Source organism: Triticum dicoccoides, chromosome 5A (assembly GCF_002162155.2).
Source record: "Triticum dicoccoides isolate Atlit2015 ecotype Zavitan chromosome 5A, WEW_v2.0, whole genome shotgun sequence".
Classification (NCBI taxonomy): Eukaryota; Viridiplantae; Streptophyta; class Magnoliopsida; order Poales; family Poaceae; genus Triticum; species Triticum dicoccoides.
Genome location: NC_041388.1, coordinates 308,425,692 through 308,447,993, shown reverse-complemented (window position 1 = coordinate 308,447,993; position 22,302 = coordinate 308,425,692). Strand labels below are relative to the sequence as shown.

The 22,302-nt window shown below is 47.6% G+C and overlaps 2 protein-coding genes across 2 annotated transcripts; both read right to left on the bottom strand.

Annotated features, from left to right (window-relative positions):
- Positions 1 to 4,152: 4,152 nt before the first annotated feature.
- LOC119299469 lies at positions 4,153 to 10,312 on the bottom strand. The gene is made up of 4 exons (XM_037576696.1): positions 10,263 to 10,312; positions 5,161 to 5,815; positions 4,923 to 5,057; positions 4,153 to 4,809 (listed from the first exon to the last, which is right to left on the bottom strand). Exons 1-4 carry the CDS (start codon positions 10,310 to 10,312, stop codon positions 4,456 to 4,458), a joined length of 1,194 nt encoding a protein of 397 aa, XP_037432593.1. The 3' UTR covers positions 4,153 to 4,455.
- Positions 10,313 to 11,059: 747 nt separating this feature from the next.
- Positions 11,060 to 11,645, bottom strand: LOC119299468. Its single transcript, XM_037576695.1, has one exon. It carries the CDS (start codon positions 11,534 to 11,536, stop codon positions 11,060 to 11,062), a length of 477 nt encoding a protein of 158 aa, XP_037432592.1. The 5' UTR covers positions 11,537 to 11,645.
- Positions 11,646 to 22,302: the final 10,657 nt, after the last annotated feature.

The following is a 22,302-nucleotide window of genomic DNA, read 5'->3' as shown; positions in this document are numbered from 1 at the left end:
TGAGTTCAAAGAACATTGGGTCTTCCTTAGTATCTCTCTGAAGATGAGCAATCTGTTGAGGCGTTGCTACCATGCTGGGCTCGGGTCCAAGTTGGGCCTGCAGATGAGGAAGTATCACATTATCTCTGTGAGCAACAGGTGGGGGTTGTTGGGCCTGTTCCTGGGCTGGACCATTTGGTATGGCCTCCAAATTCAAATCAGATAGCTCATGCTGCTGCATATTAGGAGCAATAGGGCCATTAGTAGATGCAGCAGAGTTGGTACTGTTCTTAGATGGCACCATAGAGAGTGTAATACTACTGTTTGCTTCCATAGCAGGATTATTGATCTCCTCCATTGGCTCCATAATGTCATTCAGAGCCAAAAATTCTCCTGCATGTAGCTCATGATCGGCTCCTTGAGGCATAGCCCAATGTCCCCAACCTGGCATGGGGTCATGTTCCTCTTCCATCTCCATATCTACTGGGTCCTCATGTTCATGGTCAGCAGCATTAAGAGCAAGTTGCAGGTTAAGTTGAGGATTTTGTGGTGGAGTAGGTGCAAAGTGTTCATCAACTTCATGCTGTTGAAGTGGACCAATAAAATGATTGTGCTGATTTGGATGGAAGTTTGCTTGTTGGGGGAGTGGGTGTGGGTTGCCATGATGCTCCACTGGATCTTCGTCAGCTGCTTCAGCTCCCAGAATCTGATGCTGGAGTATTACCACTAGCACAGTCAGTGAGCCTGTCTAAAAATCATATCCCTCTCCAATGACAATGCTATTAGGAATGTCGCTGAGCTCCTCCACTCTAACCTTCACCATCATATTGGATCTGGTACTACACACTCTGTCCCACATCAGAAATTTGCCAAACTTACTGACTGCATTGCTTACTTCTTGGATATTTCTTCTGTCGAATGAGTAATCGCATAGCAAGATCCAAGTATCTCTGTTGAGTACCAAGCTCCTCCAGTTCAGTCCTCTGTCATGTTTTTGAAATATGACATGGACATCTGTGAACAGATGTGGGCTGCGGGTGACCATATCATCTCTATCAAAAACACTACTGAACTTAACGTATGCCTAGCCGAACGGACACGGCTCAATCTCAGAGAATCCCAGTTGATGATCAGCCAAGAAATCAGATAGTACCTCTCTGACGGTGTTGAAAGCCACTGGGAGATTCGGCATTGGAACGATCGTGGCAATCGCCCATTCTTCATGAGTTGCTATCGGTGATGACTCGAATCTGAGCCGGTCTGCCGGCCACCTGGATGCTTTGGTGGTTTGGTGGCAAGAAAGGGGTGGGGTCAAATGGGAAAGCCGCCATTGTTGAAGGGGTCGAAGCAGGGTCGGTCGCCACCGGCAGCAGAGAAGAGGATGGATTTGGTTGGATTGTGGTGGATTGGAGACGAAGGGAGACGGAGTTTTGGGAAGAGCTGAGATTATGGGAATCGCCCCGGGACGTCTGCCAGAGAGAATTAGCTGGTGCTCCCTGGTTGGTGGGTTAAATGACCGCTCGATTAGTCACAATCGCGGGAACAGTGGCAGGTTGTCTCGGAACCGCAAGCGTCTGGCTAGGTGGTGGGCTTTGCCCGGGGATTGGGTTGGGCCTGGAATGAGAATAGCAGTCGCGTGTTACGTGGCCCCATCGCTTGCAAGCCCTGCACTTAATTCTATTAGTGCAACTGGGCCGAATGTGGCATGTGAGAAGGCAACAGACACAGAACAAAGGGCCTGAGTTTTGAAATTGCGATGCTCCCCCCCTGTTGGTAGTAACTGCCCGAGTAATGTCATTAACTCTAGCGTTGTGATTTTGCCCCGATGATCTAGCCTGATTATGGGTGATCGGATCTGTGTTTGATGATCTATGATCAGTGGAACTTGAATCTAGATAGATCCTTAGAGATTGCAGAGCTTGGATATAGGATTTCCTAGGGTGACGACGAAAGATGTGCATCCATGCATCCTCCTTTTCTTTGAGGTATTGATCCAATTCCCAACTAGAATTAGGACCACCATTACCCCAAAGTAGGAAGTTGATGTTCAGCAGCGGAAGAGAGATGTTGCCTCCCTTGATGATCGAAAACCCCACTACTTTGGAGGAGACAGAGAATTTAAACGACCAATTCTGAAGAAGTTGGACCTTAAAAAGTGATGCTCTACCTCCAAAACAAGATAAGAGAATAGTGCTTACTGATTCTTCTGTGAGTCGGATTTGTGACCGGGTGAACTCCGCAACCAGGAGGAACTCTTCCATGTCTTTGCCTTCCTCGTAGTAGTTGATTGGCACTCCCCATTTTTTCCAGACTTCCGCGGCAAAATCTTGACCAATGTCGAAGTTGAGATCCGCTAGGGCCATGGCGTGAGACAGTGGATCAAAAAGCTTGGGATCGGAGCAGGAGGAGCGGTCGCGTGTGGACGCCGGGGCCGGAGTGGCCACCGGCGGCTAGGAGGTGGACTCAATTGGCACTATGCGCTCCATTTTGGTTAGCTTCCTTTGTCTTGAATCCTGACATGTCTTTACACGAAATTCTCACAGCTGATGACCCATCCTCCATATTCCAACTTCCTCTTTCAGTGGAAGCTTTTCACCAATATCAGGAGATGTTAGCTTGCTGCAAAACTACTCTGTTCAAGACCATCCTGACACATGGCAATACCCTGCTGGTGCTAGATCATATTCTGTGGCAAATACTTGCAGAATTCTTCAGGAGAATTTCAGATTATCCCTGCCATTTCTTGGTTATGGAAAGCTTGCTCTCAATTGAAGCATAAGATTTCCTTTTGGCTTCAAATAAATGACAGACCAAACACTAGAGAGTTGCTTCTGAGAAAGAGCTTCTTCATAGAGGATTACACTTGTGTCATGTGTGATCAGTATGTTTTGGAAACCATATACCATCTCTTCTTCCATTGTGACTTTGCTAAGTTTTGCTGTAGATAACTGTGCCACAATTGGTCTCCTGTTACTGCAAACATTCAGGAACAGCTTGGTTCTCTCAAAGACACTCTACAACTGCCATGTTTCATTAATATCATTATCCTTAACTCCTGGGCCATTTGGACAACTAGGAATTACTTAATCTTCAGAGGGATTACTCCAAATCTATATGAGTGCAGGAGGAAATTCAAACAGGAAATGCAATGGCTTGTCTACAGGGCCAAGAAGAAATCACATGCCTCACTTTCTGAATCGGTCCAGTCCTTCAGATAATTCAGATTGACTACTCCCTCCGTTCCTAAATATTTGTCTTTCTATGGGTTTCAACAAGTGACTACACACAGAGCAAAATGAGTGAATCTACACCCTAAAATATGTCTATATACATCCGTATGTGGTAACCATTTGAAATCTCTAGAAAGACAAATATTTAGGAACGGAGGGAGTAGATGTTAACTTGGCTCTTTGTATTCTTTTATTCTTTCATTCTTTTTACCTTCGGCTGTACATATCACTTTATTTGAAATTTTATAGCAATATACCGTGAGAAGAAATTCTCACAGTTTCGGGTCAAAAAAAAAAAGAATCTGCACACAGAGAAACTTCGGTACCACAAGAGATATCCCAGAGACTACGGAAACATGACCTGAACCTGCACAAGGGGAATTCCTTCTTGGTCAAGCTGTTCACTGGATCTTGGATTCTTTGCCGCAGATTCTTGCCATGGCAAACGAGGACACCGAGGGCCACTGCTATGGGAAGCCTCAGCGGTTCTCGACCACGGCCAACGACCAGCTTGATGATCAGTTTACCAACATGTTCAGCAAGGCCACTGATGCAGGAAATTACGGGTGTGATGTTATCCAAGCTGTGGAACTTGATGCTAAATACATCATGCAGCCAAACATCCTCCCAGAAACAACACAACATTAAAACACAGCCATGGATATGATACACTCTTGGACAAACAAAAAGGCTACATGTGAGATTTTGTTTCTTCTGTTATGATGCTCAAACAAAGCAGTCAATGCAAATATCCAAATCTCAGGAATAAGATTTTACAATCTAAAACGCCTCTTCTCCTCAAGTATACTCCCTCCGTCCCAAAATAAGTGACTCAAGTTTGTACTAACTTTGTACTAAAGCTAGTACAAAGTTGAGTCACTTATTTTGGGGGAGTATATCATACTAGTACCGATGATGGACAAGTATTCCCAACGAAACAACATAGGACATCCATATATGCTGCCATACAATGTTCTAAATTTCACATCCATGCATGCAAATATCCATCAGAAAACTAGCCAATGCTACTTTTTTGAAGCAAAAGTAGCCAAAATGACCATGATAAACTACAACAGATCATATTATCAATCTGTCAGTCTTAGTGATGTTCTACTGGAATCAAAATGAGCACCTACATAAGTTTTCTTCTTTGGCTGCAGCAACCATTATTGATTCGTTCTCATTTTTTTTCAGAAAGGCTGATAAGCAAGAATAGCTCCAAAATGGGCCAAAACTGGTTTCAGTGTCAACATGCGAATGGATCAATTAAACCCAAATCACGTACATGACGCATAGTCCAAACACTGCGGACACATCTACCGACTGTAAAATGAAACTGGGCACCTTTGGAAGCCTTTTTCTCCAGCTGAAGCTCCCTGCGCTGCTCTGCAAAGAACACCTCCGTGTTAACATGGGACTGAATGTGAAATGTCATCAACTCCAACAGTCTCGCGTTCAGTACAAAGAATGTGACAAAGTCAACTTCAGACTTGGAGCCCTCATAACATTCCAATGCTATTGTCTTTATAGGGATATCAGAACTTCTGATGAAATTGCGGTGCTTACGACGCCACACATTGTTTTCCCCTTCTGAACGTGGCTGAAAAAGAACATCGACAAATTAAAAACCAACCACTTCAGATCAGTAAGTACTAAGTAGATCAAAAGAGCAGTTGAGAACACAACTAAGAGTTACCGACGAAGAATCTTCACCTGAATGTACATCTTCTCCAAGGATGGAAAGCATCTCATCAACTCAATAACTGTATCCAGACTAAGAGTTCCCATCTGTACAGCTAAAGTCTTTACTGTCCGCACTGCCGTTGTCAGCTTATCAACACGTGGTCCCTTTATCAAGAATGAAAGAAACAATTACTCATGCATGGACAACTCAGGTGATATGCAATTTTTGTACACACAGCACTGCAATTGAGAAGCTTCAGGAAGGTACCTTAATAACTGTGGAGCCAAACACGAACATGGGAAGACGATCCTGATCTGAGTTACGAAACCCACCAGAAATGCCGTTTAAGCTCTCCGCAAATGTAGGCAAGGTGACATCAGAAAGGCAGCCTAGGGTCTGCAACTTCGGCGCGGAGACTATTGATACATGGATACCAATGGAAAAATCAAGATGGAGCAACCTCTCAAGAGAAGGCGTATTCTCGATGATGAGTTCCCGAAATGGGATGGCACAATAGCATTCAGGACGCACACCAATGCTTATAAGGCTAAGGGAGTTGATCCGGACGCTACGGAAGCCAGAGCATCGGTCGATCAGCAAGCACTCCAGAGCAGGTGTGCATCCGGCAATCAAGCTGTCCAGCGAGAACTCTGTGATGCGGACACTATCGAGCCCGAGCTGCTTAAGGAGGGGAAAGTGAAGCCCTTGGACGATGTCGTCAGGGAGGCTGCATTTTCCCAAGGTGGCAACACAGAGGGTGGCCGAGAAGCGGAATGTGGACGCTGGCGGCGGGTCAATGCATATAGTAGAGCCGGTCTCAAGCTCCTGCAATTTGTCCAGAGCGGCGGACCGGAGCCAGGCGTCGACGGTAGCTTCCGGGGCGTGGAGGTAGCACGGTTCGATGCAGAAGCGGCGGCCGGGCCTGTAAGACAATAGGCTTTGGGGGAACCGGCACAACCCTCTAGGGATGGCCTATCACATATATATATAATGAGGTGGTATACAACGTTACAATATACACATGTAAATACAGTCTAACACCCTCCCTCAATCTTAGCCACTTTCTAATGAATCTAGAAGGGTAAGATTGCGCCTGCAAGTCTCAAACTGTGGCAAAGGCAATGGCTTGGTGAAGATGTCAGCAAGTTGATCCTTGAAAGAAATAAACTTGATCTGTAGTTGCTTCTGAGAGACACGTTCACGCACAAAATGATAGTCAACTTCAATGTGTTTCGTTCGGGCATGGAATACCGGATTTGCAGAAAGGTATGTAGCACCGATGTTATCACACCAAAGAACAGGAGGCTGTGATTGGGGTATACTTAACTCCTGAAGCAAGGACTGTACCCAGATGATCTCTGATGTGGCATTGGCCACAGCCTTATACTCAGCCTCAGTACTGCTACGCGAGACAGTAGCCTGTTTCCGAACACTCCAGGCAATCAGGTTAGAGCCAAAGAAGACAGCATAACCCCCCGTGGATCGCCTGTCATCCGGATTGCCAGCCCAGTCTGCATCAGAATATGTTGAAAGATAACCAGAGTCAGACGGCCGAATATGCAAACCATGAGCCACCGTGAAACGAATATAGCGCAAAATCCGCTTAACAGCAGACCAATGAGTGTCACGGGGTGACTGCAGATACTGGCAGACTCGGTTAACAGCATAGGAAATGTCTGGTCGCGTGATTGTCAAGTACTGGAGCCCACCAACAATACTCTTGTACTCTGTCGCATCAGAAGAAGAAAGAAGCACACCATCAACAGCATTGAGCTTATCAGTGGTAGACATGGGTGTAGTCGTCGGTTTGCACTTAAGCATCCCAGCTCGCTGCAACAAATCCAGAGAGTACTTCTTCTGCGTCATAACAAGGCCAGCAGCACGAGAAGTAACCTCCACACCAAGAAAGTAATGAAGCTTCCCAAGGTCCTTGACCGCAAAATCAGCACCAAGTGAGCGAACAAGCGCAGTAGCAGCCGACTGAGAGGAGCTGACCAAAATGATATCATCTACATAGACCAACAAGTACATAGTAACCTCAGGCCTTTGAAGAAGAAACAATGAGGAGTCAGCAGTTGATGATGCAGAGCACGAAGAGCCATTGCAAGACGAGCATGCCAAGCACGAGGAGCCTGCTTCAGACCATAAATTGCCTTGGACAGACGACAGAGATGATCAGGGCGATCCGGATCAGAGAAACCCGGAGGCTGGCGCATGTAAACCTCCTCCGCCAAGACACCATGAAGAAAAGCATTTTGAACATCAAGCTGACGAAGAAACCAACCTCGAGTAACAGCCAGAGAGAGAAGAAGTCTGATGGTAGTAGGCTTGACCACTGGACTGAAGGTGTCTTCATAGTCAAGTCCAAAACGCTGTCGAAAACCACGAGCAACCAGACGAGCCTTATAGCGCTCAATGGACCCATCAGAATGCCTCTTCACTTTGAAAACCCATTTGGAATCAATGACATTTACCCGTGATTGTGGAGGAACAAGAGTCCATGTCTGATTGCGAAGAAGCGCTTGATACTCCTGCTCCATGGCCTCTCTCCAATGAGGAATGCGCATAGCAGCTTGATACGTGCGTGGCTCAGAGGATGGATCTGCGAGAGCAGCAGACATGCACGCCGCTAACCAAGCAACTGTGCCACCGTGACATTGCTTAGGCTGAAAAATGCCACTCCGACCGCGCGTATGTGGACGTAGAGCAGCAGTAGGAGCCGGCGGAGGCGAAGGTGACGGAGACGTGACGGTCGCCGGAGATGCAGGAATCACCTCAGGCGAGCTCGGGACAGACGACTCCGGGCTGCATGGCGAAGACTGGCCCGACGACAGGGGCTCAGAGGCCATGGGCGAACCGAGAGTGGGCGAGGCCAGCTCCGGTGACACCGGCCCAGACGGCCTTGGCGAGGCGAGAGCAGGCGAGGCCGGCCCTGGTGAGAAGGGCCTCACCCTGGGCGAGGCAGGGGCGGGCGAGGCCAGGCCTGGTGATGACTGCCCCGACGCCCTGGGCGAGACGGGGACCGAGGAGGCCGGCCCAGTCGGCGGGGTTGCAGGGCGCGACGATGGCGAAGGCAGCCCAGAAGCCAGAGGCGACCGGGCCAGGACGTCGATCGGCCGTGCATGAGCACGAAAACCGAGGCCATGCAGGGGCGCCATGTGCTCCTCATGCACAACAGAAGGTGCCGAGGATGAAGGCGATGGCGACGAAGAGAAAGATGGCACTTCCAGAATCTCCAAACGAGCCCCACGACCAGTGCCTGCACCATGGTTAGGCAACAATAGAGGAGAATATGCAACATCATCAAATTGGTCAGAAGCAACAGAGGATGAATGCATGACAGGTGGCTCGGTAGTGGACACAGGGAGTTTGGCAAAGGGAAAAACATGCTCATCAAACACAACATCCCGAGAGATGTAGACACGATTAGTGGGCACATGAAGACATTTGTATCCTTTATGAAGAGAGCTATAACCAAGAAAAACACACTTCTTGGAACGAAACTCGAGCTTACGCTTGTTATATGGACGGAGATGGGGCCAGCAAGCACACCCAAACACCTTGAGAAAGGTGTAGTCCGGTTGTTCATTAAGGAGAACTTCAATGGGAGTCTTCATATTCAAAACACGAGTGGGAGTACGATTAATGAGAAAACATGCAGTGGTGAAAGCATCACTCCAAAAACGAAACGGAACAGATGCATGGGCCAAAAGAGTCAGACCAGCTTCAACAATGTGACGATGCTTACGTTCTACTGAATCATTCTGCTGATGTGTATGTGGACATGCTAAACGGTGAGTGATCCCAAGCGACTGAAAGAAGGAGTTGAGGTTGCGATACTCGCCACCCCAGTCCGACTGAACATGAACAATTTTGTGCTTGAGAAGGCGTTCAACATGTTTTTGGAACTGAACAAAAATGTCAAACACATCAGATTTACGTTTGATAAGATAAAGCCAGGTAAAGCGGCTGTAAGCATCAACAAAACTGATATAGTAATTATGACCACTAACAGAAGTCTGAGCAGGACCCCATACATCTGAAAACACAAGTTCTAAAGGATGTTTCACCTCACGACTGGACTCCGAAAAAGGAAGTTGATGACTCTTCCCCTGCTGACAAGCATCACACACTGCTACATCTTTATTACTAGACACACTAGGAAGCTCATGACGACGCAAAACATGTCGGACAATAGGTGTGGCCGGGTGACCAAGACGAGCATGCCACTGCGACGGAGATACCCGAACTCCACTGAAGACGCGAGCGACGCCAGGATGCTCCAGACGATAGAGACCTTGGCAGAGCCGCCCACTAAGAAGAATGTCCCTCGTGCCCCGATCCTTAATAAAAAGATCAAAAGGATGAAATTCACAAAGCACATTATTATCACGAGTGAGTTTAGGAACTGAAAGAAGATTATGTGTCACAGATGGAACTCGAAGAACATTGCGAAGTTGAAGACTCCTATTGGCATGTCTAGTGAGAAGTGATGCTTGACCAATATGAGAGATGTGCATACCTGCTCCATTGGCGGTGTGGATCTTGTCGGAGCCATGGTAGGGTTCACGAGTGTGAAGCTTCCCCATCTCACTGGTCAGGTGCTCTGTCGCCCCAGAGTCCATGTACCAGTGGGGATCAATGGAGTAGGACTGAGTGTGTCCCTGTGGCTTCTGCGGCGGCGGACGATCAGCCATGGCGACCTGACGAGCAAAGTTGCGTGTATCCTTCCTGTCATTGCCGAGACCAAGAAAACCCCGCTGGAAGCGCTTGTGACACTTCGAGGCCCAGTGCCCATCGCGACCACAGAGCTGGCACACACGTGGACCGCCAGCCCCTGGTAGCGTCGCAGTAGGAGGAGGGGCCGAGGCGGGTGGTGGTGACTGCCCCGAAGGAGCCCTGGATGAAGCAGAGGAGCGACCACCCTTGGTGGCGGCGTTTGCCGAGAGGGCGCCGTTGCCCCTGGATCGGCGCGTCTCGACTCGTTGCTCAGTAAGCAGGAGGCGTGAAAAGACCTCGTGTGCTGGCATGGGCGTGGAGTTGCCCCTCTTATTGATGATCTCGACTAGGGCGTCATACTCCTCATCAAGACCATTGACAATAAACGAGTTGAACTCGGAGTCGGTGAGGGGCTGTTCAATGGAGGCCAGCGTGTCGGCGAGACTCTTGACTTTGTTGTAGAACTCAGTGGTGGTGGAGTCAAGCTTCTGACACTCCCCAAGTTGGCGACGGAGCCCAGATACACGAGCCTGCGACTGTGCCGCAAACGAGCGCTCAAGAATAGTCCATGCCTCGTGGGACGTCTTGGCGAAGACAACAAGCCCAGCAACGGCCGGAGAGAGCGACCCCTGGATGGAGGAGAGGTTCGCCTGATCCTGCCCTGTCCAAACACGGTGAGCCAGATTATAGACCGGACCATGCACGCTGTCAACCAGCGCAGGAGGGCAAGGGAGAGAGCCGTCGACATAGCCAAGCAGATAGTGACTCCCAAGAAGCGGAAGAACCTGCGCGCGCCAGAAGATGTAATTGTCCGACGACAACTTGATGGTGATGAGATGGCCGAAGTGAAACGGCGGCGGCGGCTGCGATCCCATCGAGGAGACTGGCTGAGGTGAGACCACCATGGAGACAGTCAGAGGGGCAGCCGGCGCGGTGACAGAGGGCGCGATGGCCGCGGTTGACGCCGCGAAGCCTGCCAGCGCGACGTCCTCCGCCACCAGCGGCGCAGTGGCCGAGGGCGCGACAGCCGCGGTTGACGGGGCGGCGGCGGTGTGGGCCACAAGCGCCTGCCCGGGCGAAGTAGCAGCCGGCGGGAGCGCGAAGAGGGAGCCGACGCTCCGTGTCCCGATCGGCGCCTGAAGGGAGGCGGCATCCAGCGGCCTCGAGAGAAGTGCCGCGAGGGAGGCCGGCAGAAAACTGGTGGCGGTGGAGCCGGACGCAGCGGCGGACGTCATAGCAGTCGGGCGACGGCGACGACGGGCGCGGCGGCGGCGGCGGTGGCGGCGGCGGTTTAGGGTTTTTAGGCGGAAGCGGACGTAACCTAGCGTGATACCATGTAAGACAATAGGCTTTGGGGGGAACCGGCACAACCCTCTAGGGGTGGCCTATCACATATATATATAATGAGGTGGTATACAACGTTACAATATACACATGTAAATACAGTCTAACAGGGCCCTGGGTGGGAGGAAAGGATGTGCGAGATGACGGCAATGCGGGAATCGATGTAAGGGGGCAAGCAGCCGGAGGGGAACTCACGGTAGTCGAGATTGAGAGGGGCGGAGCGCCAGAGGTGGCGCCACCGGGACGCGAGGATCTGGGTGCGGGCGCCGTCCTTGACGGGGAGGAGGGAGACGATGTGGCGGAGGTTATCGTCGTGGAGGTTGCTGATGCGGTCCACGGCTCCTCCGTCTACCTCCCCTCCGGCGGGCAGTTTGCCCGTCGATTTCGGATCTGGCGTCCCCGGCGTCGGCGCTATCACTTCTTCGTGGATATCCAGGCCCACTGCCGCCGGCGGCACCTCTTCACGGCGCTGGTGTCCCACTAGCTTCCTCTTCTTGGAAGTATTAGGACCGAAACCGGCCACCCTCGTCTCCTTGCCCGGCGGAGGCGACTGGCGCCGCGGCCGGAGACCACCTCGCATGGTCGAAGGAGGCTACGGTTTGGTTTCTCGGGAAGCGGAAGGGGCAGGGCGGTGCGGAGGGGCAGCAGGAGAGAGGACAGGACTCGCCGGAGCTGAGCGGAGGAGGGTTTTTTTTCCCGAAAATGATAGACTTACAGATAGGGCTTACGGAAACAATCTTACAAACGTATCTGGCATCTCCTAATTCACTCCTACACCCTGAAATCCAGGGGTGGGGCCCCTCTCCACCCAACCAGGTGACAACACTCCTGTCCGTAGCTGTAGCATCGCTGGCTGCTGCAACATGGTAAACAAGCTGGGCATGAGGGGCATTTGTTTAGTTCTCCCTTTGTTTTAAAATAGATGACTCAACTTTATACTAACTCAAAGTTATAGATGAATCAACTTTTATACTAACTTAAAGTTGGGTCATTGTTAGTATAAAGTTGGATTATCGTTAGCATAAAAAACAAAGGGAGTATTACTCTGGCATTTGATTATTGGCGTTGCTCCACGTTACTTTGGGCCTGTTTGGTTCATGACTAACTTTGCCACAACTAACCTTAGGCAAAGCGTGGCAGCCACAAAAAGTGTGGCTAACAAAATGGCCACCATAAGTGGCAAGATTTGGCAAAAAATTGAGTCTATGACTTGTGGGCCATATAACTAGAAAAGTGTGGCAAGTCACAAGTGTGGCAATGAACCAAACACATGCCTAAGATGTTATGGCATGACTAAGGTTAGGCGTGGCAACCTTAGACTGAGAACCAAACAGCCCCTTTGTCTTTGATTATTTGTCACATATTAGGGCATCTCCAACACACATCCCTAAAACGGAGCCGCGGACAGTGTTAGGGGAGTCGGACATTCAACCCTGCACATCAAACGTCCATATACATTTCAAAATGAATATGAACAAACCGGGAAAATTTCATGCAAATTCGACGATTTCATTTAAACCAGACCAAATTCATTACATTTTCACCATATTTCAACTAAACAAAAGCGGACGACACTTTTTTTTAACATAGTCTAAAGCTTCGCCGGTTTTGGCGTGTCTTCCTCATGTCCGACAAGCTCAACGGTCGTGAGCCCCAGGAAGTGACGCTACGGGAGGATAAGAGTAGGACATGGGACATAGGCCACATGGGACACCAGGCATGCCCATATCCCATGCCCTACTCTTTCGCGTCGGAGTCTGTCATGTGGATGGTGCTGGGCGTGGATGGGTCGGCCTCTGATCGTTGCGGGCTACGGGAACCGTGGGGGTAGCGCGGCCAACACCGAGCTAGCGACGTCTTTCGTCGCCTACACCTCCTCTTTGTATGCCTATGTGTCAATCTCCACGAATAGGGCGTCACTCTCCGCATGCAAGACGTGTAGCCGCCATCGCTCGCGGCGGATGTCGTGGGCACTGTGCATGGACTGGTACATCTCCCGCTGCTCATCCAGGAAGCCCAGATCCTCTGGGACCATGGCCGTGATGGCATAGTCGCTTGCCTGCTCGCCGACAATTTGTCCTTCTGCGAGCTGGTGCTCGTCGAAGAGCTGGAGGTTGTAGTGTTGGTCCTCCTGCGCCTGCCAAAACATCGACACCGGCGGCGCTGACTGCTCTTACGCCATGGTGAAGCTGGCATGGACCGGCGTGGGTGGGGGCGTCGGCTCATTGTCGGACGCCTCCTCCATCATGGGGTCATCATCGCTCACCTCCGGTGAGTTCGCTAGAAAGCCGACTTGTATCCATCACGCAAGACAGACCTGCCAGCCGGCCGCAAGGCCGGCTAGCTCATGCTTCTTCTCCATCGAGAGGCTCTCCCACTTGCTCTAGAGCTCAAGGTCATGGCGAAGGTGGTGCACAAAGGAGGAAAGGAAGCAGATGTGGTGATGTGCGGGTGGTGCCAGGCGTGACCATGTATAAATATTGGCATCGGCCAGGCCAAGCGGTGGGATGTGTCAATGCGGCCGTCTGAGTTGGTTTCTCTGCCGCAGCACATGTTTAATGTGGGCATGCAAATGGATGGGTGACCATTTTGGATGCTGGTGAAGTTGCCATGTCCCGTCGAGTCACATCTATCTGTCATTAAACAAGCATGGAGACTGGAAAGCGAGCACGGGCGGCGCTCTCAGCCGGTGCGTCGCTTCAATGTAGGATCTCTCCCTGAGGGAGGCCGTCAAAAATGATGGGAGATCCGATCTAGATTCGGTCTATGGCTGGCGCAGCCCCTTCCCGAGGTGCCAACTGATGGTACATAAAACTGTCAGTACTCTTGGTAGAGTGGCGAACGCGGCCTGGAAGTGCCATAAGGGAGTTCACACAAGGGGGTTACCCGGGTTCGGGTCCTCTAGGAGAGGCAACACAGTACATCTTGCTTTTGATCTATATTCATGGGGGAGTTTCTCATGCCAGAGATTACAATGAAGGTGATGTATAAGCTACCGAGAGTATGGACTACGAATGTATATGGGAATGGCTACACCTAGCCCCCACCTTATATACATGACAAGGGGTAGGTTTACATAGGGAATCATCTAAATTGGTCTTCTCATCATCTTGGCTTGCTCGCCAAGATGGTCCCGAGCTCTATTTGGGTTTCCGGGCTCCCTCCTATTGTCGGGCTCCATCTGGGTCATATGGGCCCCGTGGCAGGCTATCGGGCTCCTCCTCGAGAGGTCATCCCCGGTGTATTGCACCGTCAGTCAACTTATGAGATACATGAACATCTGAGGACTCTTGTCCCAAATTGAGAGCTTTGAGTGTGAGAAGGCTAACGATGGATTCTCCATAACCAACAAATTCCTTATGGACAATTTGCTCGCCGCTCTTGCACGTCACTACGAAAACATGGTTTGGTCCATAAGAGATGAGCATGGGTTTCCAACCATGACTCCAAATGATGTGGTTGCCACTATGTTGCAACATGATGAGTACGTGCTCAGAGGGAAGAAACAACTTCCCATGCAAGGCCAAGCATGTCCAAGTTGAGGAATCAAGTGATGACGAAGATGTTGAAGCTGGAGAGGAAGTTGGCTTAGATGAGTGTCCCTCCCATGATGAAATGTCTCTCTTTGCAAAGAAGTTTAGCGCAAGCTCTTATAGAAACAAGTTTCGAAAGAAGAAAATAAGACCGTGCTACAATTTTGATTCTCCAAAGAACTTCGTCGGTGATGAAAATGTCTCGGTTGGCCATTGGCTAGGCCTCGGGCCCCGGTTGGTCATTTCACCCTCGGTATTTCTCCAGCTATAAATAGCCACCCCCATTGTTGGGGTTATAAATACGAGGTAGGCCCAAGTATACATATGGCCCACCAGAAGCCCATGACCCGTACAAGATATGACCCAAAAGACCATGGGCCAAGGGGCTTCGTCTTCGTCCCATGGAAGATAAAGCGGGTGGCCTGAGATCATGCTAAGTCCTCACACTCGGACACTGGGCCAACTTGACAGCAAGGTGTTAGCAGTCGTCCCTATTGGGAAACATAGTAGAAAACAAAAAAAAAGCATCCTACGATCACTCAGGAACAATATAAAGATACATAAACGATTTGGATCATGATCGTTACCGACTCCGAGTAGCAGCGGAAGTAGACGAGTTGGTGTAGATCATACTTGGAGTCCCTCGAACCATAGATGAATGATCTCGCAAACCGCCCACAAATGATCCCTCGAATGGAAGATCGAAAGCATGACCTCTCTACTTGGTTGCAAGCGTATGGTTTTCATGATCTGGCAGCGCTTCGCCGTCCGGAGCTAATCGTCACCAGAGAATTAGAGGGAGGAGATTAGAACCACATTGGGCTTCTAATTATGAGGATTAGAGGATCTAGGTCAAAATCTAATTGATCAACTACGATCAACTAGAATTAGAACTGTAGAAGTAGAGGAGGCTCCAAAACTTGTGTGTACAAAAGTGCCAAGAACCTCTAGTATATATATATAGGTTGGGAGGGGAGGAGGGGGCGCCACACAAGGAGGGAAGGATGCTCCTTTTTTGAGTCCTTGATGATCCACCCTAGGGGGAGTCCTCCTCCCACTCCAATTCGGCCTCCCCACATGGGAATAGGGGGCACCTTCCCTACATGGGCCATGATGGCCCAATTCCCCTTCCACCACTTGGCCTTTTAAGGCCGATTGGTATTAAATTAAATATAAAAGCTTCCTAACAATTACTAGAGCCTTTTACTATTAATTTAACATCACCAAAAATATTTTCCACCTATATATTATTTATCGAGAATACCTGGTATTGCTCGATAAACACTGGAACCCTTTCGGTGACCCCGAAACGCTTATGGTGCCTCTTGAACTATTCTGAATATTAATGAAACAATTTCACAAATAAATCCTTGATACTATCGTCCTACTAACACTCAACATATAATGATTATTGTAAGCTTTTGTTGGAAATATGCCCTGGAGGCGATAATAAAGTGGTTATTATTATATTTCCGTGTTCATGCTATAATTTTCTATTGTTCATGCTATAATTGTATTAACCAGAAACTGTAATACATGTGTGAATACATAGATCGTAATATGCCCCTAGTAAGCCTCTAGTTGACTAGCTCGTTGATCAATAGATGATCATGGTTTCCTGACCATGGACATTGGATGTCATTGATAACGGGATCACATCATTAGGAGAATGATGTAATGGACAAGACCCAATCCTAAGCGTAGCACAAGATCATATAGTTCGTTTGCTAAAGCTTTTCTGATGTCAAGTATCATTTCCTTAGACCATGAGATTGTGCAACTCCCGGATAACATAGGAATGCTTTGGGTGTACCAAACGTCACAACGTAACTGGGTGGCCATAAAGGTGCGCTACAGGTATCTCCAAAAGTATCTGTTGGGTTGGCACGAATCGAGACTGGGATTTGTCACTCCATATGACGGAGAGGTATCTCTGGGCCCACTCAGTAATGCATCATCATAACGAGCTCAATGTGACTAAGGAGTTAGCCACGGGATCATGCGTTACGGAACGAGTAAAAAGACTTGTCGGTAACGAGATTGCACGAGGTATAGAGATACCGACGATTGAATCTCGGGCAAGTAAAATACCGATGGACAAAGGGAATTGTATACGGGATTGATTGAATCCCCGACATCGTGGTTCATCCGATGAGATCATCGTGGAACATGTGGGAGCCAACATGGGTATCCAGATCCCGCTGTTAGTTATTGGCCGGAGAGATGTCTCGGTCATGTCTGCATGGTTCCGAACCCGTAGGGTCTACACACTTAAGGTTCAGTGACGCTAGAGTTGTTATGGGAAATAGTATGTGGTTACGGAAGGTTGTTCGGAGTCCCGAATGCGATCCCGGACGTCATGAGGAGTTTCAGAATGGTCCGGAGATGAAGATTTATATATGGGAAGTCCTTATTTGGTCGCCGGAAGTGTTCGGGGTGTTACCGGTATTGTACCAGGACCACCGAAGGGGTTCCGGGGGTCCACCGGGAGGGTCCACCTGCCCCGGAGGGCCCTATGGACTGAATATAAAGGGGAACCAGCCCCTAGGTGGGCTGGGCGCCAACTCCCCCCAGGGCCCATGCGCCTAGGGTTGGGGGAAACCCTAGAGGGGGCGCCCCCACCTGGCTTGGGGGGCAAGCCTCCCCTTGGTCGTGATACATCTCCGTCGTATCTACTTTTCCAAACACTTTTGTCCTTGTTTTGGACTCTAACTTGCATGATTTGAATGGAACTAACCCGAACTGCCGCTGTTTTCAGCAGAATTGCCATGGTTTTATTTTTGTGGAGAAATAAAAGTTCTCGGAATGACCTGAAAACCAACAGGGAATTATTTTGGAATATATAAAAAATACTGGAAGAAAGATCCATGTCAGGGGGCCCACACCCTGTCCACGAGGGTGGGGGCGCGCCCTACCCCCTGGGTGCGCCCCCTGCCTCATGGGCCCCCTGATGCTCCACCGACCTCAACCTTGACTCCATATATTCACTTTCGGGGAGAGAAAAATCAAAGAGAAGGATTCATCGCGTTTTACGATACGGAGCCACCGCCAAGCCCTAAACTCTCTCGGGAGGGCTGATCTGGAGTCTATTCGGGGCTCCGGAGAGGGGAATCCATCGCCATCGTCATCATCAACCTTCCTCCATCACCAATTTCAAGATGCTCACTGCCGTGTGTGAGTAATCCCATTGTAGGCTTGCTGGACGGTGATGGGTTGGATGAGATTTATCATGTAATTGAGTTAGTTTTGTTAGGGTTTGATCCCTAATTTCCACTATGTTCTGAGATTGATGTTGCTATGACTTTGCTATGCTTAATGCTTGTCACTAGGGCCCGAGTGCCATGATTTCAAATATGAACCTATTATATATGAGAGTTCTTGATCCTATCTTGCAAGTTTATAGTCACCTATTATGTGTTATGATTCGTTAACCCCGAAGTGACAATAATCGGGACCACTACCGGTGATGACCGTAGTTTGAGGAGTTCATGTTTTCACTATGTGTTAATGCTTTGGTTTGGTACTCTATTAAAAGGAGGCCTTAATATCCCTTAGTTTCCAATAGGACCCCGCTGCCACGGGAGGGTAGGACAAAAGATGTCATGCAAGTTCTTTTCCATAGGCACGTATGACTATATTCGGAATACATGCCTACATTACATTGATGAACTGGAGCTAGTTCTGTGTCACCCTAGGTTACGACTGTTACACGATCGATCGCATCCGGCATAATTCTCCATCACCGATCCATTGCCTACGAGCTTTCCATATATTGTTCTTCGCTTATTTACTTTTGCTACCGTTACTTTTGCTACCGTTACCATGATACGTCTCCAACGTATCTATAATTTTTGATTGCTCCATGTTATATTATTTACTGTTTTGAATGTTTATGGGCTTTATTATACACTTTTATATCATTTTTGGGACTAACCTATTAACCCAGAGCCCAGTGCCAGTTTCTGTTTTTACCCTGTTTTAGGGTTTCGAAGAAAAAGAAAACCAAACGGAGTCCAATTGACCTGAAACTTCATGGAACTCATTTTTGGAAGGAAAAGAAGCCCAGAAGACTTGGCGTGCACGTCGGGGGATCTGCGAGGAGGTCACGAGGCAGGGGGCGCCCCCCCTAGGCATGCCCTCCACCCTCGTGAGCCCCTCGTGCCCCCCTAACATACTTCTTTCGCCTATATATCTCCATATACCCTAAAAACATCCGTGGGCACAATAGATCGGGAGTTCCGCCGCCAAAAGCCTCCGTAGCCATCGAAAACCAATCTAGACCCATTCCGGCACCCTGCCGGAGGGGGCAATCCTTCTCCGGTGGCCATCTTCATCATCCCGGTGCTCTCCATGACGAGGAGGGAGTAGTTCTCCCTCGAGGCTGAGGGTATGTACCAGTAGCTATGTGTTTGATCTCTCTCTCTCTCTCGTGTTCTTGGGATGATACGATCTTGATGTATCGCGAGCTCTGCTATTATATTTGGATCCTATGATGTTTCTTCCCCCCTCTACTCTCTTGTAATGAATTGAGTTTTCCCCTTGAAGTAATCTTATCGGATTGAGTCTTTAAAGATTTGAGAACACTTGATGTATGTCTTGTCGTGCGTATCCGTGGTGACAATGGGATATCACGTGATTCACTTGATGTATGTTTTGGTGATCAACTTGTGGGTTCCGCCCATGAACCTATGCATAGGGGTTGGCACACATTTTCATCGTGATTCTCTGGTAGAACTTTGGGGCACTCTTTGAGGTCCTTTGTGTTGGTTGAATAGATGAATCTGAGATTGTGTGATGCATATTGTATAATCATACCCACGGATACTTGAGGTGACATTGGAGTATCTAGGTGACATTAGGGTTTTGGTTGATTTGTGTCTTAAGGTGTTATTCTAGGACGAACTCTAGGGCTGTTTGTGACACCTATAGGAATAGCCCAACGGATTGATTGGAAAGAATAACTTTGAGGTGGTTTCGTACCCAACCATCTCTTCGATCGTTCTCCGCTATTAGTGACTTTGGAGTGACTCTTTGTTGCATGTTGAGGGATAGTTATGTGATCCAATTATGTTAGTATTCTTGAGGGAACTTACACTAGCGAAAGTATGAACCCTAGGCCTTGTTTCAACACATTGCAATACCGTTTACGCTCACTTTTATCAATAGTTACCTTGCTGTTTTTATAATTTCAGATTACAAATACCTTTATCTACTATCCATATACCACTTGTATCACCATCTCTTCACCGAACTAGTGCACCTATACAATTTACCATTGTATTGGGTGTGTTGGAGACACAAGAGACTCTTTGTTATTTGGTTGCAGGGTTGCTTGAGAGAGATCATCTTCATCCTATGCCTCCTATGGATTGATAAACCTTAGGTCATCCACTTGAGGGAAATTTGCTACTATCCTACAAACCTCTGTACTTGGAGGCCCAACAACGTCTACAAGAAGAAGGTTGCGTAGTAGACATCAAGCTCTTTTCTGGCGCCGTTGCCGGGGAGGTTAGTGCTTGAAGGTATATTTTTAGATCTTGCAATCGAATCTTTTTGTTTCTTGTTTTAGCACAAGTCTACTTTATAAAAGAAAACTACAAAAAATGGAATTGAGTTTACCTCATATGCTTCATCTTTTTAATATCTTTCGTGAGTATGATGGAAAGGAAAATTGTGCTCAAATACTAGAAGAAGAATTACATAGAATGCTTGGCATAAAATATGTGAATGATGAGCATGATTGCAATGTTGTTAGTACGAATTCCTTGAATATCCATGATGCTAATGATATTCAAAGCCACAAGCTTGGGGAAGCCATGTTTGATGAAGATGATATTTTTTGTCCCCCAAGCTTTGATGAGCAAATTTACTATGATGAAAGCATGCCTCCTATCTATGATGACTATTGTGATGACACATATGCTTTAAAGAATAATGATAACCATGAAACTTGTCATCTTGATCTTAATTTTCAATCACATGATAGTTATTTTGTTGAGTTTGCTCCCACTATTATTCATGAGAAAAAATTTGCTTATGTGGAGAGTAGTAAATTTTCTATGCTTGTAGATCATGAAAAGAATGCTTTAGGTGCTGGTTATATTGTTGAATTCATTCATGATGCTACTGAAAATTATTATGAGGGAGGAACATATGCTTGTAGGAATTGCAATAATATCAAGTTTCCTCTCTATGTGCTTAAAGTTTTGAAGTTTTGCTTGCATTACCTTTCTATGCAAGTTGATTCTTGTTCCCATAAGTTGTTTTCTCACAAAATCCCTATGCATAGGAAGTGGGTTAGACTTAAATGTGCTAGTCATATTCTTCATGATGCTCTCTTCATGTTTCAATTCTTATCTTTTATGTGAGCATCGTCGAAATCATCATGCCTAGCTAGGGGCATTAAACGATAGCGCTTGTTGGGAGGCAACCCAACTTTACTTCTGTTACTTGCTTTTTACTCCTGTTTAGTAATAAATAATTCATCTAGCCTCTGTTTAGATGTGGTTTTATTGTTTTTGTGCCAAGTAGAACCTTTGGGAAGACTCGGGGAAAGTCTTGTTGATCATGTTGTAAAAAACAGAAACTTTAGCGCTCACGAGAATTGCTGCCATTTTTATTTGGAGAGTGCTATTTAGTCAATTATTTTTGAAGATGATTGATATATAAATGCCTCAGGTCCATAAATTTATTTGAGAATTTTATGAGTTCCAGAAGTATACGTTTGATTCATATTACTACAGACTGTTCTGTTTTTGACAGATTCTGTTTTTCGTGTGTTGTTTGCTTATTTTGATGAATCTATGGCTAGTAAAATAGTTTATAAATCATAGAGAAGTTGGAATACAGTAGGTTTAACACAAATATAAATAAAGAATGAGTTCATTACAGTACCTTGAAGTGGTGATTTATTTTCTTATACTAACGGAGCTTACGAATTTTCTGTTAAGTTTTGTGTTGTGAAGTTTTTAAGTTTTGGGTAAGGATTCGATGGACTATGGAACAAGGAGTGGTAAGAGCCTAAGCTTGGGGATGCCCAAGGCACCCCAAGGTAATATTTAAGGACAACCAAGAGCATAATCTTAGGGATGTGTAACATCCCAAAATTCTAAATTTTGGAATGTTATATTAAATAAATATTTATGAATGTTTGTTTGATTTTTGTGTGACTAATTGTGTGAAATTGAGTGGCATTTGGAAATTTCAGAGGTATTTCAATTTCATTTGAATTTTATTTTGGATTCAACTTGGCATTCGAAATTTATTTCATATACCCCTGACAAATACTTGTTTAAAAGTATGAGAGGAGCTAACATGACACTCCAAAAAGTCAGGAGAAATTAATGCCAAAAGTTTTTGAATTCAAATTGGAGTTTATTTTGAATTTAAAAAAATGTTTTCTTTTAGTTTGGATTTTGCCTCTGGAAAAATGTTCACGTTGTAGGGTTTATTTTTCTGATTTTATTGATATATATATATATATATGTGTGTGTGTGTTCTATATAAAAATACTATAGGTTTTTCTATATTTAGTTTTTTCCTCTCTGCTTTAATTCAAAAAAGGGGAAAAAAGCCCCAGCGTGCGGCTAGGCCAACAGGCCCAGCAATGCCGCAGCCCACCAGCGCGCCCGAGCCGGCCAGCCCAGCTCCGCGCCAGACGCCCGGAGCCCCTTCACCTCGGTCGCCCGCTCCCCTCTCGCTCGCCCCTGTGCCGATGACCGCAGGGCCCCACTGCCCGATCGCTCTCGCGAGCGATCTTCTTCCTCCCCACGCCAGAACCACGCCGCCGCCGTCGAATCTTGGATTCCTCGGG

What these genes read in the sequence shown, in the direction of transcription:
- LOC119299468 (XM_037576695.1), bottom strand. Translation starts at nt 11,536, where the DNA reads ATGCGAGGTGGTCTCCGGCCGCGGCGCCAGTCGCCTCCGCCGGGCAAG.
- LOC119299469 (XM_037576696.1), bottom strand. Translation starts at nt 10,312, where the DNA reads ATGGTCCGGTCTATAATCTGGCTCACCGTGTTTGGACAGGGCAGGATC. An exon ending in TTTGGACAGGGCAGGATCAG is followed by an intron (nt 5,816 to 10,262) that starts GCGAACCTCTCC and finishes ATTGTCTTACAG; the next exon opens with GCCCGGCCGCCGCTTCTGCA. An exon ending in TTGGCTCCACAGTTATTAAG is followed by an intron (nt 5,058 to 5,160) that starts GTACCTTCCTGA and finishes TTCTTGATAAAG; the next exon opens with GGACCACGTGTTGATAAGCT.